We start from the raw sequence: 18,744 nt of genomic DNA, 5'->3' as shown, positions 1-18,744 counted from the left end.
GTTAGTCTCAAAAATTATGTTTGAGAAGTTTCTAAAAATTAGAACTTTACATTTCCTGATTTGCTGATTGTTAGAATTCTTCAGTGTGATTGAATCCTCAGCCATCTTGAAGTCATGACATTGTGAATTCCAGAGGTCGCTCACAAAACTGCATGACAACAAAATGACACCAGGAAAGGGGAAGTTCATACCATAAACACAACAAAAGCTCTGAGGACAGGTTTCTTTGAAGTCAGCATGTGCACAATCCTTTTTTCATGTACTGCAAAGCTCAGCTTGTTATTAACTCTATTATTTCTCATTTTCAGTGTGTGCTCTTCATTGTATTATACAACCTATAAACAACAAGGAGAGATTTTCCCTAAGTGTTGGAAGCTTTTGAATAGTTTTACGTTATGTAGATCACTAACAGTGCCTTGAGAATGATCTTCATGACTCAGTAAATGCATTGTGTACTTTCTGTCTGTTTTTTTCGAACATTGGAAACAACAGCATTCTGTGGTTTAGCTGGAATTTTGTAATAAAACAAGTGAAGGAAGGTATGTAATTATGTGATGTTGACAAATTATTTCACCTAATGGGAGTTGCCCTACGTGCAAAGTAATAATTTGTGTAAGGTCAATAGCAATTTGGATCTATGCATTTTACAATAATTGATAGTCAGCAAACCAAATACATCTGAAATAGATTAATGAATGATGATTAAATTGCATTGACGCCTAATGTCTCATAAATGTTTTAGAGATTCTGCTGTAATCACGTTGGCACAGAGTGGAAAGTGTGTGCTTGCAATCCCCCTGCCAGTGGGTCACACTACACTAAGGATCATTCAGCTAATGACTTGAAGCATTTCCAGATCCAAGCAACAGAAAACAACAAAAGCATCCTGTTATAAACGCAAACAACAGGAATTCTGCAGATGCTGGAAATTCAAGCAACACACATCAAAGTTGCTGGTGAACGCAGCAGGCCAAGCAGCATCTGTAGGAAGAGGTGCAGTCGACCTTTGAGGCCGAGACCCTTCGTCAGGACAGTCCTGACGAAGGGTCTCGGCCTGAAACGTCGACTGCACCTCTTCCTACAGATGCTGCTTGGCCTGCTGCGTTCACCAGCAACTTTGATGTGTGTTGCATCCTGTTATAAGTTAGAGGCAAAGAGTCAGACAACATAGAAACCGGCCCTTCAGCCTGCCAATTTTAAGCAGAGCATCAAACACTCATTTGTACTGAGCAAAGAACATAAAACAGTACAACACAGGAACAGGCCCTTTGTCCAATGTTGTGCCAAACTAGTTAAATTAATAAACCTAGTAATAGGGGACTCTGTAGTTAGGGGGACGGATAGGCGATTCTGTGGATGCGAAGAAGAAAGACGGATGGTAGATTGCTTCCCAGGTGCCAGGGCCTGTGATGTTTCTGAACACGTCCACAATATCTTGAAAAGGGAGGGTGAATAGGCGGGAGGAGAAGATGGTGGCGCGCCTGCGTGTGCGCAGCCCTCCGGTGAAAAATGATATCGTATCTGTTAAATAGGGGCCGTGGACAATTCTGATTTGATGGAGAATGGACATGAAAGCACAGAGGAACACCTGGAGAAATTTCTGAAACGCCCGTTCGCTGCTATTGTTACTACGCGGTCGGGAATCTTTCGGAGGGTAGGCCTCAAAATCCTCGGCCTTGCCTGCTTTTGGCGACCGAGAAGGAGGTCGAATCGTTCGGACAGAGATGGCGCTCAGTACTCGGTGTCGGAGAGCTGATCAGAGCTCGAAGTTTTCGGATGACTCAGAGTCAGATTGTGGTTGGCATAGCAGGAGAGATTTTCTTCCTTCTCCCGTCTGCGTGAGATGTGGGACATTTGAGAAACTTTGAACTTTACTGTGCTCATGGACTTCTTCATCAAGTTATGGTATGGTTGCACTGTTGTAACTATATGTTATAATTATGTGGTTTTGTCAGTTTTTTCAGTCTTGGTCTGTCCTGTGTTTTGTGATATCACACCGGAGGAAATAATGTATCATAAATGACAATAAAAGAGGACTAGAGGACTACGTGTCGTCATAATCTAAAAATAGCCAGAAGTTGTGGTACATATTGGTATCAACAACATAGCTAGAACAAGGGAGGAGGTCCTGAAAACAGAATACAGGGAGTTAGGATGGAAGCTGTGAAGCAGGACGTCAAGTAATCTTGAGCTTGCTGCCTATGCCATGCGACCGAAGACAGGAACAGAATGAGGTGGCAGATAAATTTCTGGCTGAAGAATTGGAGCAGGGGGAAGGGATTCATATTTCTAGATAATTAGGACCTCTTCTGGGGTAGGTGTGACCTGTACAAAAAGGACGGATTGCACTTAAATTCGAGGGGAGCCAATATTGTTGCAGGCAGTTTTACTAGAGCTCTTGGGAGTAGTTTAAACTAATATGGAAGGGGGGTGGCAAAAGTGAGTGGGATTTAATGATTAGAAAGTTTTTAAAATCCAACAAAAGGCAACTTAAAAAGATATAAGAAGGGAAAAGATGAAATATGAGGGCAAACTAGCCAATAATATAAAGCAGGATACCAAAAGTTTTTTTCAGTTATATAAAGGGTGGAGGTGAGAGTTGATATTGGACCATTAGAAAATGATGCTGGTGAGATAGTAATGGGGGACAAAGAAATGGCAGATGAACCTAATGAGTACTTTGCATCAGATTTCACTGTAGAAGACACTAGTCTGTGAGTGTTGGGGAGCAGGAGTGAGTGCCATTGCTATTACAAAGGAAAAATGCTAGGCAAACTCAAAGATCTTAAGGTGGTTAAGTCACCTGGACCAGATGGGCTACATCTCAGAGTCCTGAGAGAGGATGCTGAAGAGATCATGGATGCATTGATCATGATCTTTCAAGAATCATTTGATTCTAGCATGGTCTCGGAGGACTGGGTAATTACAAATGTTACTCCACTCTTTAAAGGGAGGAAGGCAAAAGAAATTAAATTATAGACCAGTTGGCCTAACCTCAGTGGTTGGGAAAGTGCTGGAGTCTTTATTAAGGATGAAGTTTTGGGGTACTTTGACTAATGATAAAATAAGTCAAAATCAGCATGGTTTCTGTAAAGGGAAATCGTGTCTGACAAAAATGTTAGAGTTCTTCAAGGAAGTAACAAGCAGGGTGGACAAAGCAGAGGTAGTGGATATCATTTACTTGGATTTTCAGAGGGTATTGATAAGGTGCCACACATGAGGCCATTTAACAAGTTAAAATCCTATGGTGTCACAGGAAAGGTACTGGCATGGATAGAGGAATAGCTGACAGGCAGGAGGCAGTGAGTGGGAATAAAAGGGGCCTTTTCTGGTTGGTTGCCAGTGACTAGTGGTGTTCCTCAAGGGTCAGTACTAGGACTGCTACTTTTCACATTTTTTGTCAGTGATTTAGATAATGGAATTGATGGCTTTGTGGCAAAGTTTGCGGATGATACAAAGATAGGTGGAGGGGTAGGTAGCGCTGAGGAGGCAATGTAATTGCAGGTGGACTTAGATAAAATGGAAAAATGAGCAGAAAAGTGGCAGATGAAATGCAGTGTTGTCAAATGTATGATAATACATTTTGGTAAAAGGAACAATAGTGCCGACTTTTATCTAAATGGGGAGAAAATTCAAACATCAGAAGTGCAGAAAGCCTTAGGAGTTCTTGTGTAAGACTCCCAGAAGATTGATTTATAGGTTGAGTCTGGGGTAAAGAAGGCAAATGCAATGTTGGCATTTATTTCAAGGGGAATCTATATACTACTAAAAGTCTCATGCCCTGTTTGTCTCTTTGTAACTTCCAATTAGCGCCAACGGTGCATTACAGCGGCACTATTTTTGGCTAAATCAACTTAAAATGCACTACCTTACAGAATGCAGGCAAAGTTCAGGGTTATATATTCGTATAAAATTACTCACTTGCCAAAATCAACAGCCCCGCTTTCACCCAAGAGCTGATGTCAGCCATGATGGAAACCGTGACGTGACACTACGACACATGCGCACGGCCAGCCTCAGAAGCCACTCACGATGCTCACAGCAACGACACCAACTGGAGCAAAAGGGCAGGGCAGCTCTATTTTGAGCGGTCACTTTCTGCTAATCACCATCAGCATGTGCAGGATTGGGACAGATCTAACTGCCACCCATCAATAAGAGATAATTAAATCTTATTGTAATGATGTACTTCGAGACACTCATCAAACCCTTTGCTGCAGTCAAAGGACAGCGGTGACCATATTACTTCCAATTAGGAGAGTGCCAACCACATCATCAAGAATAATCAGCATCCTGGAGGCTTTGGTGTTACTGCTTCATATCTTCTATCCAGCATTAGTGTGTAAAAAAAATATGGTCCGTCTAATTATGCCGCTTGGAAAGAGAAGGGGGACATTATGGTCAAGAGATGACACCAAGCATCGTCGGGAAGTGGCAAGGAGACGGAGAGAACGAGAATCGGATGAGGCCAGGGCTGCACGACTCCAGGATCAAAGAGTCAGGAGAAAAATGGTGAGAGAAGAGACAGAGGAGGAGAGGCATGCACATCTCCAGAATGACAACAACTGGCATAGAAGGAGGAGAGACAAAGAGACAAAGGAGCTGAGAAATGCATGTCTCCAGGATCAGAGACAAAGAACAAACAGCAGAAGAGATGAAGAGATGGGGGATGAAAGGGCTGCATGTCTCCAGAATGACAAAAACAGGCACAGGAAGAGAAGAGAGGGAGAGACAAAGAAGCAGAGAAATGCACGTCTCCAAGATCAGAGACAAAGAATAAACAGCAGAAGAGATGAAGAGACAACAGATGAAAGGACTGCACGTCTCCAGAGTGATAACGAGAGGCACGAGGGTGGCAGAACAACCAGAAATTAAGCCATCAAAAGTGTCCTTCGTTAAACGAGGAGGAGCTATATTTGCTTTGCTATGCGCCGTTCTTCTTTAATAAACTGAGGTTTTCTTCTTCAATTTCCAAAGCAAAGTGATACCAATAGCATTCAGGAAAATTTAATGTTCATTCTGGTCACACCAGACTGCACTACCCTTCTCTCAAAGGGTGCCCCAAGGGGTCACCCCATTGTCTAGTAGAATATAAAAGCAAGGAGATAATGCTGAGACTTTATAAGACTCTAGTCAGGCTGCACTTGGAGTATTGTCAACAGATTTGGGCCCCATTTCTCAGAAAGGATGTGTTGTCATTAGAGAGAGTACAGAGAAGGCTCACAAGGATGATTCTGGGAATGAAGGGGTTAATATATGAGTAGCGTTTGGCAGCTTTGGGCCTGTACTCACTGGAATTTAGAAGAGTGTGGGGTGGGGGTGGGGGATCTCATTGAAACCTACTAAATGTTGAAAGGACTAGATAAGGTGGTTGTAGAAGGGATGTTTTCTATGGTGAGGGTATCCAGAACTAGAGTGCACAGCCTCAAAATTGAGGGGTGACTTTTTAGAACAGAGATGAGGATTTTTTTTTTAGCCAGAAAGTAGTGAATCTGTGGAATGTTCTGCCAAAGACAGCTGTGGAGACCAAGTCCATGAGTATATTTAAAGCAGAAGTTGATAGTTTCTTGATTGATCAGAGCATCAAAGGATATGGTGAGAAGGCAGGTGAATGGGAGTGGGATCCGGGATCAGCCATGATGAAATGGTGAAGCAGACTCAATGGGCTGAATAGCCTAATTCTACTCCTATGTCTTATGGTCGTATGGAAACATTGACTATTTATTCTTTTCTGTAGATGCTGCCTAGCCTGCTGAGTTCCTCCAACATTTTGAGTGTGTACCTTCAAGACATTTTTTCATTGGGAGTGAATGTTTTGCAACACTTTTCTGTTCATTATTGATATGCTAGCCACTGAATGATCAGAAGCACGAGACCTTGATATGTTCAAGCTCAAGTTTAATTATCATTCAACCATACATAAATATAGCCAAACAAAACAGTGTTCCTGTGGGGCCAAAATGCAAAACACATTAGCAACATCACATAGCACAAATAGCACATATGGTTAAGATTTCAAAAAAACATAGTCACAAAGAAAAAATATAATATAGCCCAAGTCCTTGAATGGCATGACTGTAGATTGTCTTGGTCCAGCTTGTTCTTCTAATGAACAAACGCTGGAGAGCAGCACCAAGCAAACATAGAAGAGTTGCACTGAGTGAACACTGGGGGCAGCACTGACAGGACAGGCCAGCCCCTAGCCCTGCGTGATGCTAGTATGCTCAGCAGAGGCTCCTACTCTCTCCCCCTGCCAGCTGCAAAAGGCCGCTGTGTCTAAGACGACTCTGCGGCCGAGGCCTAGTCCTTGCCACAGTAAAGACAACACAGCAGCCCTGCCATTGGTCTCACCAATGAACAGAGTTGCAATATTCTATGTTAACAAGTCCAACGGGGTCTTGTAATCCAATAAAAATGTCCAGATATTCACTCGCTCCATTTGTTGGATCATGCACCACCTCAGCACAAGAGTACGCAGCAAGTCCAGGCGACAACTCAACAATGATACAAAATAAGTCTAGCTCCATGCAACACACACAAAATGCTGGAGGAGCTCAGCAGGCCAGGTATCATCTGTGGAAAAAAAGTACAGTAGACATTTCAGGCTGAAACACTTTGGCAGGACTGGAGAAAAAAAGCTGAGGAGTAGATTTGAAAGGTGGGGGAGGGGAGAGAGAAAAGCCCAACTGATAGGTGAAACTTGGAGGGGGAGGGATGCAGCAAAGAGCTAGGAAGTTGATTGGTGAAAGAGACAGAAGGCCGTGGAAGAAAGAAAAGAAGTTGGGGGAGGAGCACCATAGGGAGGCAATGGGCGGACAAGGAGATAACATAGGAGAGGGACAAGGGGATGGGAAATGGTGAAGGGGAGGGGGCATTACTGGAAGTTTGAGAAATTGATGTTCATGCCATCAGGTTGGAGGCTACCCAAATGGAATATAAGGTGTTGTTGCTCCAACCTAAGTGTGGCTTCATCCCAACAGTGGAGGAGGCCATCAATGGATAGATCAGAATGGAAATGGGAAGTGGAATTAAAATGGGTGACCACTAGGAGATTCTGCTTGTGCTGGCAGATGGAGCGTAGATGCTCAGCAAAGTAGTCTCCCATTCTATGTTGGGTGTCACCAATATACAAGGGGCCACACTGGGAGCACCGAACACAGTATATCACCCTAACAGACTCACAGGAGAAGTGTCGCCTCACCTGGAAGGAGTGCTTGCACCCCTGAATGGTAGTGAGGGAGGAGGTGTAGGGGCAGGTGTAGCACTTGTTCCACATACAAGGGTAAGTGCCAGGAGGGAGCCCAGTGGGGAGAGACAAATGGACAAGTGAGTTGCGTAGGGAGCATCCCTGCGGAAAGCAGAAAGTTGGGGGGGGGGAGATGTGTTTGCTGGTGGGATCCAGTTGGAGATGGTGGAAGTTTCAGAGAATTATGTTCTAGACGTGGAGGCTGGTGTGGTGGTAGGTGAGGACATGAGGAACCCTATCCCTGGTGGCATGGCGGGAGGATGAGGTAAGAGCAGACATGCATGAAATGGAAGAGATGTGGTTGAGGGCAGCGTTGATGGTGGAGGAAAGGAAGCCCCTTTCTTTGAAAAAGGAAGACATTTCCTTTGTTCTAGAATAAAAAGCCTCACCCTGAGAGCAGATGCGATGAAGATGGAGGAATTGAGAGAAGGATGCGGCAGGGACGGAGGAATTGAGAGAAGGGATGTGGCGGAGACGGAGGAATTGAGAGAAGGATACAGCGGAGATGGAAGAATTGAGAGAAGAATGCAGCAGAGACGGAGGAATTGAGAAAAGTCCAGTTCCATTACTATCAAGCAACTCGTTGATGGGATAGTTCTGCAGTACTTGATGTTCTTAGTATCCAGCAGTGATTTGTGATCACAAAAAAGACCTAGAAGTCAAACAAGTGCACCTTTGGACCCCAAGTGTCCGCCGCATCTGAGTGCGCCGCCATCCTACCAGAAGGTGTAATGGATTATCAAACTGAAGATGACAGCGGCTGGATTTTCCTTTCACTCTGCCTGTGCTTCTCTTGTTTCAGATGATTCCATTGAGCAGAATTTGCCAGTTCAGCTCTGGGCTTCAATTGCTGTATCGTATGGAAATGATGATTCAGAATTAGCCCAGAAGTGATCTGTTAATGCAAACCTGACATTAATAACAGGTAAAATGCCGAAAGATTTGGATAGGGATGTGATGTAGGATTATTTGAATCAAAGAGACCATATCAGGTACAGCCAACTTAACTTCCAAAAGGAGATTGAGAGTGCGTTTTGTGAAGACGCTCCAGGACAATGGATCGGGATTCAGAAGGTCATACACCATTTGCTTGTGTTTGGCCAATATATCTGAGGGTGCTCCTTAAATGCTGCATGACCATTTCCTCCAATGCCTTTTGCGTTGCTCCAGATTCTGATATTTGTTGTCGATTGTGTCTCCTGGTCAACCTTGAGATTCAGAAAACTTTCAATGATGTTTTCGAATTACTCTAACAACAAGTTAAAACCTATTCCACTTGGGAGTAATCTGCTGCACTAAGTTGAGTATTGAATGATAGCCTGCAGGCAAAAACTACTTAGTAATGGATTTGGACACAGGCAGCAGTGATTGTTCATAGCTATTGGTACTGGGACACTTGTCATCTACTATTTGTGTTCTAGGAAATCAATCAAGTTTGTAAATAAACTAAGATATAGATGAAAGTCAGGATTTTGAAAGATATTCAACCATCAGAGACAAATCTAGATGAATTATGAGATTGATCTGAGATCTGGGAAATGGCTTTTAAATTGAAAAAGTTGCAGGGTGAAAGGTGCCTAATCTTCAGTGACAATAATGAAAGCCAGTGTTGAGAAAGATCTGGTAGTATTCTTGCATCTTTGTCCAGTGTTACATCAAGTTTGTTAAACAACAGTTAAACCAAAAAGGCTAGAGGTGGTTTCACTGAGACACAACACCTTTCTTGTTCTTGTTCAATTTTAGTTTCTTCAAGGCTGGTGATACTGTAATTTCTACAACAGGCACAGAGAAAAGCTGCAAGGTTAATTCCCAATGTAACATTTTATTTACATACCTATGTTTTCTAACCTCAAACCTTAATTATATTATGTGTAAGAATTTACATCCATGTTGAACAAAGGTGAACTTACTAAGACCAAATTTTATCATTTTGTCAGAATCAGGTTTATTATCCCCGAAATGTGTTGTGAAATTATTTTACTAATGAAATAGTTGTCCATCTTCTGCCTAACTTAGCTTTCTGCAGTAACTCTGTTATTATTCAAACTAGCACTGACATTCATAAACAGCATAATGAGCACATGAATGATCATTATATATGTTATCATCATCATCGGGTGCCATGCCAGTTTGAGCTTTGACTGCCATGGCTCACAGACTCCTGTTTCAGGTCAAGTGGATCAATTCATTGGTATTCATTTCCAGTTCTCTGGCTGCTGTCTCCATCATCATTTGTCTTTGCCTTCCTCTTGCTTTCTTCCCTTCAGTCTTTGCCATAATTACCATGCATTCTAACTCCTCTTTCCTAATCACATGTCCAATGAAGTCACGTTGCCTTTTCATGATCTCATACTTTATTTCTCTTTTTGTGTTTGCTCTGTTCATGACATCCTCATTAGATATTCTTTGCATCCTCCTCAAAAACCACATCTCTGCTGCTTTGATTCGTTTCCTCATGGAAAATTGATATAGTCCAACAATAGATATTGTCCAACATTCTGAGCCATATAACATAACTGGATAAACGTAACATTTCAGTACTCTGAGGCGGGTTGTCATGCCTAGTTCAATGTTGGTCAGTATATTCTTCATTCTCGTAAAGGTGTCTTTTGCCATCCCTATTCTTCTTTTGATGTCCATTTGCACCTGCCATCTGATGTCACCCAGCTTCCTAAATAGCAAAAATTCTGTACTTGTTTTATGTCTTCCCCGTTTATTTTCACCCTGCAGATAGGATTCTCCTTCTTTTTCTTTCCGTACTTGGTTAGCAGTGGCAGGATAGGTCTGAGTCAGCATGGATTTACGAAGGGGAAGTCATGCTTGACTAATCTTCTGGAATTTTTTGAGAATGTGACTATGAAAATGGACATGGGAAAGCCAGTGGATGTAGTGTACCTGGACTTTCAAAAAGCCTTTGATAAGGTCCCACATAGGAGGTTAGTGTGCAAAATTAGAGCAAATGGTATTGGGGGTAGGGTACTGACATGGATAGAAAATTAGTTGGCAGACAGGAAAGAAAGAGTAGGAATTAATGGGTCCTTTTCAGAATGGCAGGCAGTGACCAGAGGGGTACCGCAAGGCTCGGTGCTGGGACCGCAGCTATTTACAATATACATTAATGATTTAGATGAAGGGATTAAAAGTAACATTAGCAAATTTGCAGATGACACAAAGTTGGGTGGCAGTGTGAAATGTGAGGAGGATGTTATAAGAATGCAGGGTGACTTGGACAGATTGGGTGAGTGGGCAGATGCATGGCAGATGCAGTTTAATGTGGGTAAGTGTGAGGTTATCCACTTTGCTGGCAAGAACAGGAAGGCAGATTACTATCTGAATGGTGTCAAGTTAGGAAAAGGGGAAGTACAACGAGATCTAGGTGTCCTTGTTCATCAGTCACTGAAAGTAAGCATGCAGGTACAGCAGGCAGTGAAGAAAGCTAATGGCATGCTGGCCTTCATAACAAGGGGAATTGAGTATAGGAGCAAAGAGGTCCTTCTGCAGTTGTACAGGGCCGTGGTGAGACCACATCTGGAGTATTGTATGCAGTTTTGGTCTCCAAATTTGAGGAAGGACATTCTAGCTATTGAGGGAGTGCAGCGTAGGTTCACGAGGTTAATTCCCGGGATGGCGGGACTGTCATATGTTGAAAGATTGGAGCGACTAGGGTTGTATACACTGGAATTCAGAAGGATGAGAGGGGATCTGATTCTAACATATAAGATTATTAAGGGATTGGGCACGCTAGAGGCAGAAAACAAGTTCCCAATGTTGGGGGGAGTCCAGAACCAGAGGCCACAGTTTAAGAATGAGGGGTAGACCATTTAGAACGGAGTTGAGGAAAAACTTTTTTACACAGAGGGTTGTGGTTCTGTGGAATGCTCTGCTTCAGAAGGCAGTGGAGGCCAATTCTCTGGATTCTTTCAAGAAAGAGTTAGATAGAGCTCTTAAAGATAGTGGAGTGAAGGGATATGGGGAGAAGGCAGGAAAAGGGTACTGATTATGGATGATCAGCCATGATCACAGTGAATGGTGGTGCTGCCTCGAAGGACTGAATGGCCTACTCCGGCACCTATTGTCTATTGTACTTGCAATTAGCACAGTGTCATCCGCATATTTAAAATTATTGATGTTTTCACCGCCAACTTTGATTCCCAAGATGTCTCTTATTTTTTGTGTGTGTGTGTGTATGTATATATATATATATATATATATATATATTATCATATATATACAAAATAATAATAGGAATAAAAGCTGTAGGATTTTTAACCACTACCTGAGCCTTGAAACGAGACTGCTGCCTTGAAATTACTATGACTAACATAGAGTCATAGAGTAATATAGCACAGTAACAGGTCCTTCTGCCCACCTGGGCCATGAAGACCAAGATTCCCATCTAAGTTAGTCCCATTTGCCTAAGTTTGGCCCATATCTTTATAAGCCTTTCCTATCCTTTTAAATTTAGAACAACACACACAAAATGCTGGAAGAATTCAGCAAGCCAGACAGCATTTTTGGAGAAGAGTAAATGGTCATCATTTTGGCTCAAAACCTGTCATCAGGACTAGAAAGGAAGGGGGCAGAAGCTAGAATAAGAAGGTGGGAGGAAGGGAAGGAGTGCAAGCTAGCAGGTGATAGGTGAGACCAGGTGAGGGGGAAGATAGGTGGGGAGGGGGGGGATGAAGAAAGAAGCTTGGAGGTGATAGGTAGAAGAGGTAAAGGGCAGAAGGAAAAGTAATTGAATAGGAGAGTACAGTAGACCATGAAAGAGAGGGAAGGAGGAGGGGCACTAGAAGGAAGGGATGGGTAAGTGAGGAGGGAAGGAGGGGGAGAAATTACCTGAAGGTGGAGAAGTAGATGCTTATGGCATTAGGTTGGAGGTTGTCCAGATGGAATATGAGTGTATTGCTTCTCCAACCTGAGTTTGGCCTCATCATGGCAATAGAGGAAGTAATGTGCAGACATATCAGAATGGGAATGCAAAGTCAAATTGAAATGGGTAGTCACTGACAGATCCTATATTTTGTGGCAGAGAGCAAAGCTACTCAATACTCATCTTCTTATTCTGGCTTCTGCCCCTTCCTTTCCAGTCCTGATGAAGGATCTCGCCCCAAAACATTGACTATTCCACTCCATAGATGCTGTCTGACTTGCTGAGTTCCTCCAACATTTTGTGTGTGTTGTTCAAGATTTCCAACATCTGCAAAATCTATTGTGTTTACCTATTAAATTATTTTAATTTATCTGCCGCAACCACTTCCCCTGGCAGTTCATACCATATACTGACCACTCTAGGTGAAAAGGTTGCCCCTCAGGTTCTATTTATTCTTTCCTTTTGCACCTTAAATGTTTATCCACTAGTTCTTAATTCTCCATCCCTATCTATTTATGCTACCCATAATTTTATACATCTCTATAAGTTCACCCTTCATTCTCCTATGCCCCAATAATAAAAGTCCCATTCTCCTCAAACTCTCTCCCTACTTTAGTCCCTCAAGCCCCAGCAACATCCTTGTAAATCTCCTTTGCACTCTTTCCAGCTTAATGGTATTTTTCCTATAGCATAGTGACTAAAACTGAACACAATATTCCAAATGCAGCCTCACCAATGTCCTGTACAACTGCAACATGACAGCACAACATAGCATCTCAACTCAGTGCCCTTACGAATGAAGATTGGTGCGCCAAACGCCACCTTCACCACTTTGTCTACGTGCAATGCTTCTTTCAGGGCACATTGTACTTGTGCACCTAGGCCCCTATGTTCTAAAACACTCCCAGGGCACTAACATTTTCTTTGAAAGCTCTACTATTATTTGTCCTGTAAAAATGCAATATCTTGAACTTACTTGAATTAAACCTCGTTTGCCATTCCTCTGCCCACTAACCTAGCTGGTCAGGATCCCTCTGTTAATCCTGATAACTATATTCACCATATGATAAACAACTGTACCTATTTTAGTGTCATCTGCGAAGGTAGATGAAATGCCATTTGTTATTAATGTGGACCTGGGAACTTGTCTAGACTGTACAATTTATATTAGTATTCATGCCAACGGTAACTATCAGCAAGAAAATAATAGTATGCTTCAGATGATTAAGTTTCATACAATGTCATTAATACTGAGAAGAATATTTTAGATAGAAAAACTGGATGAAAATACGGCTGTTATCTAGATTCATAAAGCTGTACAGCTCAGAAACAGATGTTTCAGCCCAATTCATCCAGTTTGAATAATATTGTTAAAAGTGTATAAGAAAACACTTCAAAAGTGAGATCTGGTAGATGCTGAAAATCTGAAAAAAAAACACAAAATGCTTTGAATACTTAACAGGATATTACAACATTTTTGTGAGAAGAAAAAAGTTAATATCATCACTTTAATACTCTATAGGGATCTCATTGACTTTGGCCTCCAACACTGTTCCAGCAAAGTTCAACATAAGTTTGTGAAGCAGTGCCTCATCTTTTAATTTGCTGCATTGCAGCCTTCAGCATTCATTGTAAAATTATTGAATATAATATAAATTAACCTTTCCAGAATTACATCTCATATCCAACATGCTTTTCTTTCTTTTCTCTCTTCTGGTATTTCAGATTTAATTTGCCTTCCCCACCGCAACAAACGTACCATTATCAACATCTTTATGATAATATTATTTAACCTGTCTGGCTCTCCACACTGTCATGATATTTTATTTTTCCCTCTTCATTTCTCCCTATTTCCACTACAATCTCAAACTTGCCTTATTTCTATCTTTTCCTATTTATGATGACAGGTCTTCAACCTGAAAGGTTATCCTTGTTTCTCATTCCCATCAACAATGCCTGAACAAATGAGTATTTATAACATTTTTGTTTTTATTTTTAAAAAATCTGGTGGTTATTCTTGAAGTTTTCTTAAACAAATATTACCATGATGTGGAAAGTAGTGAGGATCTTTGAGAAGGATATTAAATTATCAAGTAGCCCAATGGAAATTATTCCAGTCATATGAAATATATCAGACAGAATATTAGAGACTATTGCAATATTGGAAGTTAAATGTCTGAAGCACGGGAATCCATATTTGTGACTCCCATAATACTGAGAGCAGCACACATTTGCAAGTTGACTTTACCTAACATAAAATATACACACATAAAAGGCACCACTTCAATTCTAGAGTATTTGTGTACTACTTTAGACAGTGAAATATTTAAGGATCCTACATAACTACAAATACACTCAAAAACTTCTATAGATGTACTATGGAGAGCATTCTGACAAGCTGCATCACTGTCTGGTGTGGGGGTTGGGGGCTACTGCACAGGACTGAAAGAAGCTGCAGAGGGTTGTAAACTTAGTCGGTTCCATCTTGGGTAATAGCCTACAAAGTACCCAGGACATCTTCAAGGAGCAGTGTCTCAGAAAGGCAGCATCCATTATTAAGGGCGCCCAGCACCCAGGGCATGCCCTTTTCTCACTGTTACCATCAGGTAGGAGGTACAGAAGCCTGAAGGCACAAACTCAGCGATTCAGCAATGGCTTCTTCCCCTGTGCCATCCGATTCCAAAAGGAACATTGAAACGTGAACACTACCTCACTTTGTTAATATATATATATATATATCTGTTTTTGCACAATTTTAATCTATTCAGTATACATATATTTGATTTATTTATTTATTATTGTTTTTCTTCTTCTATATTACATATTGCATTGAACTGCTTCTGCTAAGTTAACAAATTTCACAACACATGCCAGTGATTATAAACCTGATTCTGATTCTAACTGCAAGAATATAACCTGAACAATTTAAGCAACACACATCAAAGTTGCTGGTGAACGCAGCAGGCCAGGCAGCATCTATAGGAAGAGGTACAGTCGACGTTTCGGGCCGAGACCCTTCATCAGGACTAACTAAAAGAAGAGCTAGTAAGGGATTTGAAAGTGGGAGGAGGAGGGGGAGATCCAAAATGATAGGAGAAGACAGGAGGGGGAGGGATGGAGCCAAGAGCTGGACAGGTGATTGGCAAAAGGGGTATGAGAGGATCATGGAACAGGAGGCCTAGGGAGAAAGAAAGGGGGAGGGGGGAAGCCCAGAGGATGGGCAAGGGGTATAGTGAGAGGGACGGAGGGAGAAAAAGGAGGGAGAGAGAGAGAAATATATATATATAAAATAAATAAATTTAATTTTAGTTTCAAGACAACTTTTTATTTACTGTTTTCCACAGCAACAATATGAGCATTCTTGTTTACTCATACTCTAATACAAAAGCAAGAATTTGATCTAACTTTATCTTCCTTTGCAGGAAGATCTGGTGATGAAGCGCTCCTACCTCCTCCTGGGCTTGGCTGTGTTTGCTATTTTTGCTACAGGCCTCTTCGGTTTCCCTGGTTCTGGAGGACTCTGCACCATTGTCATGGCTTTTCTTGCTGGAGTTGGATGGGTTGATGGCAAGGTAGTGTAACAAGAGACAAATTCAATGTAATGGAAGCAGATGGTTTGATTAGTTGAATAATTTTCAAATAAAGAATTAACAAGTGGCTTTGCATCTGCCATAATTATTATTTGTTAACTGAAAACTTACAGTTGCTGTGAAGTATTAAGCATATTGTAACATAGAATGTAATGACTGCATATGTTTAAAAATTACAACAAATTACTCAAATAACATACACTTTCCCATTGGTGGGACCTCAACACTTCGTTATTGTAGATCTAACTTCAAAATGGAATCTTTCATTATGCATTAATGTGAATTTGGAGAACTTTAGAGCAAAACTGCCAGAAATATACTGTAGGTTATAATTGGTTATATGATTCAATGTAGGATACACACTGTATTACTGAATCTCAATTTATTACTTTAAGGCAGTACTGGGAAAATACTGTGTAACCCTCAGGCTCGGCCGGCACATGGTCGTCTAGGGGAAGACAACTTCTGCTCTCCCCCCCCCACCCCAAACTGAGAAATCTCATTTGTGTGGATGCTGCGTGATGTGTTGCCTGGTTACAAATCTGCACCACAAAATATTAGACAGTACATCATATGCAATTAACTGATTGAACTTTATAAAATCTTAATCTAAATATAGGGTTAGTAAAGAAAAGAAAAAGAAAAAGGGTCCATTTTAAGAGAAAAGTCAAAAGTGCACGTTGGAGCTCACATATTCGGCCATTCATCAACCATTGACCTCCTCCGAGCGTCGCCAACCTTTGGACCCTCGCTCCCGGTCCACTCCGTCCGGTGGTCTACCAGCTGTCTCCACACGCGTCTTCCTTCTTCTCCTCTCGCCAACCAAAGACTGTGAAAATCTCTCTTCCAGACTCACAAGAAACAACAACAGCATTCCAGACCCCATTATCTCTAATCATAACCCAAACATTGCTGCTACAGAGAAACCATTACCTTAGCAGTGAAACATTACAGAGAGGCCATTACATTAGCAGTGCAACCTTACAGTGCGCTACAACTGGACTGTCAATCCATCATTTATTATAGCCATTAGCAAATTATCAATCTTTTAATGTTTAATTTCATTATCGGAAGAGCAGGGAGGTACCTTGTCCAATATTCTTCCCTCCACTAACACTTCTAAATTCTAGTTATTCTGAACACAAGAGATTCTGCTGGTGTTGAAAATCCAGAGCAAGACATACATTTCTTTAGCTTTCTGAGGAGGTAGAGGCATTGGTAAACTTTTCTGCCCATGGCATCTTCATGGTTGGTCCCGGACAGGCAATTGGTGATGTTCAGTCCTAGGTACTTAAAGCTCTCAACCCTCCCAACCACAACATTATTGATATACACAGGAACATGTACACCACCACCCCCCCTTCCTGAAGTCAATGACCAGCTCTTTTGTTTTGCTGACATTGAGGGAAATGCTGTTGTCATGACATAATGTCACAAAGCTCTCTACCTCCTTCGTGTACACTGACTCATTGTTATTTGAAATATGGCCCACTATGGTGGTGTTATCTGCAAACTTGTAGATGGAGTTAGAGCAGAATCTCACCACACAGTAGTGTACAGGGAGTAGAAAAGGGGGCTTGAGAGTCTATGAGGCACCAGTGCAGATGATAATTGTAGTGGAAGTGTTAAAATCTCTGTTATGACTTCTGTTGTTTGATGTGATATTCAAAGGTGACTCAATGCCTTTTTGCTCCTGCAAATTTACAAGTGTTTGAAAAAAAATCTTTCTGCTTGCCTTTGCCTTTGCCTTAGGGGGGAGCTGAAGCTGTCACTGCCCATGCCTGGGCCATTTTTCAACCATTCCTCTTCGGATTAATTGGAGCAGAAATATCGGTTACTTCTCTAAACCCGTATACAGTTGGTAAGAAAATTAAATATTAAAAATGGTGATTGAAATCTCATTTACTTAGTTGTTTTATAATTTAATTACACGCACTTTTACTGCTGTGTCATTTTACCACTGTACATTCAGGTTTAATATTACTGGAAATGAAAGTTTCTGCTCAGGTTAAATGTGGGGAATTAGGTTATATTTTCATGTGTGGTTCTGCCTGGTAGTTTCATGACATAGGCATGCACCAGAATTAAAATTGGGTCAATTTTGGAAGGACTTTTGGAATTTTGGAAGTATGAACTTGTATATACTTTGCACCTAGACTCATCTGTATATATCTAATATGCATGATGTTTATATAGGTGGACTGAGTGCCCTTGCTATCCCCCATCCACTATACCTGGGTGTACTCTACCGGCCATTATTGTAAAGGCAGTAGGTGCTTCATCCATAAGGAAGAACTAAGTCAGTTTGTCCAGAAGAGAGATGGCAATGTCAGCTCAAAGGACTTGGACCAGTGACTGTAGAATGCTGTGCATGGAATGTGAATGATATCATTTTGTGTCATTGGCTATAAAGGAATATAGATTTCCATTCTTGAGACATTATTGCAGCAGTGGATGATCTTGTGATATGATGATCTTTGATTTGTTTTCTTATTTCTTTATTATTTTTGTTTTCTTCTTTCAACTGTGCACATACTGAGAACTTGCTTTGGCAAATGAATAGTTAACAATATTCCTGTCTGACAATAGGAAAACAGACTTTTTTCAGGCAATCAAAAAGAATGAACATGCTGAAGCTGCTATGAGGATATTTGATGGCAGGTTGTTATAAGGAGCATCATCTCCAGATGACCAAAACAATTTCCATCCACAAATGAATCACACTTCAAGTTTAGCCAGAAGTGTCAAATGCTAAAATATTTCTGAAATATTCAAATTTCGAAAGGAAACTAAAAGTTACAAAATATTTTTAAACATCTTTGTTTACTTAACAAGCCAATAGAAAACTTTTATTAGAAAGAATTACTTGAGCCTTCTCAAATGTTCACTTAGACGGGTGCAGAATTCTCCAACAAGACCATAAGATATAGAAGCAGAACTAGGCTATTTGGCTTATCGAGTCTGCTGCACATTTCATCATGAGTGATCCAATTTTCCTTTCAGCCGCAATCTCCTGCCTTCTCCCCGTATCCCTT

At 41.3% G+C, this 18,744-nt stretch overlaps 1 protein-coding gene across 3 annotated transcripts in view; it reads left to right on the top strand.

Annotated features, from left to right (window-relative positions):
- The window catches only part of LOC140196781 (sodium/hydrogen exchanger 9B2-like), a 167,497-nt gene that overhangs the window by 134,547 nt on the left and 14,206 nt on the right, over positions 1–18,744 (top strand). For all 3 annotated transcript variants that reach the window (XM_072256558.1, XM_072256557.1, XM_072256559.1), the window contains exons 9-10: positions 15,542–15,691; positions 17,462–17,570. In XM_072256558.1, coding sequence (XP_072112659.1) covers positions 15,542–15,691; positions 17,462–17,570 — 259 coding nt within the window. The remainder of the gene's footprint in view (positions 1–15,541; positions 15,692–17,461; positions 17,571–18,744) is intronic.

This window comes from Mobula birostris, chromosome 4, assembly GCF_030028105.1.
Source record: "Mobula birostris isolate sMobBir1 chromosome 4, sMobBir1.hap1, whole genome shotgun sequence".
Taxonomy (NCBI): Eukaryota; Metazoa; Chordata; class Chondrichthyes; order Myliobatiformes; family Myliobatidae; genus Mobula; species Mobula birostris.
This window is presented reverse-complemented; position numbering and strand designations above follow the sequence as displayed.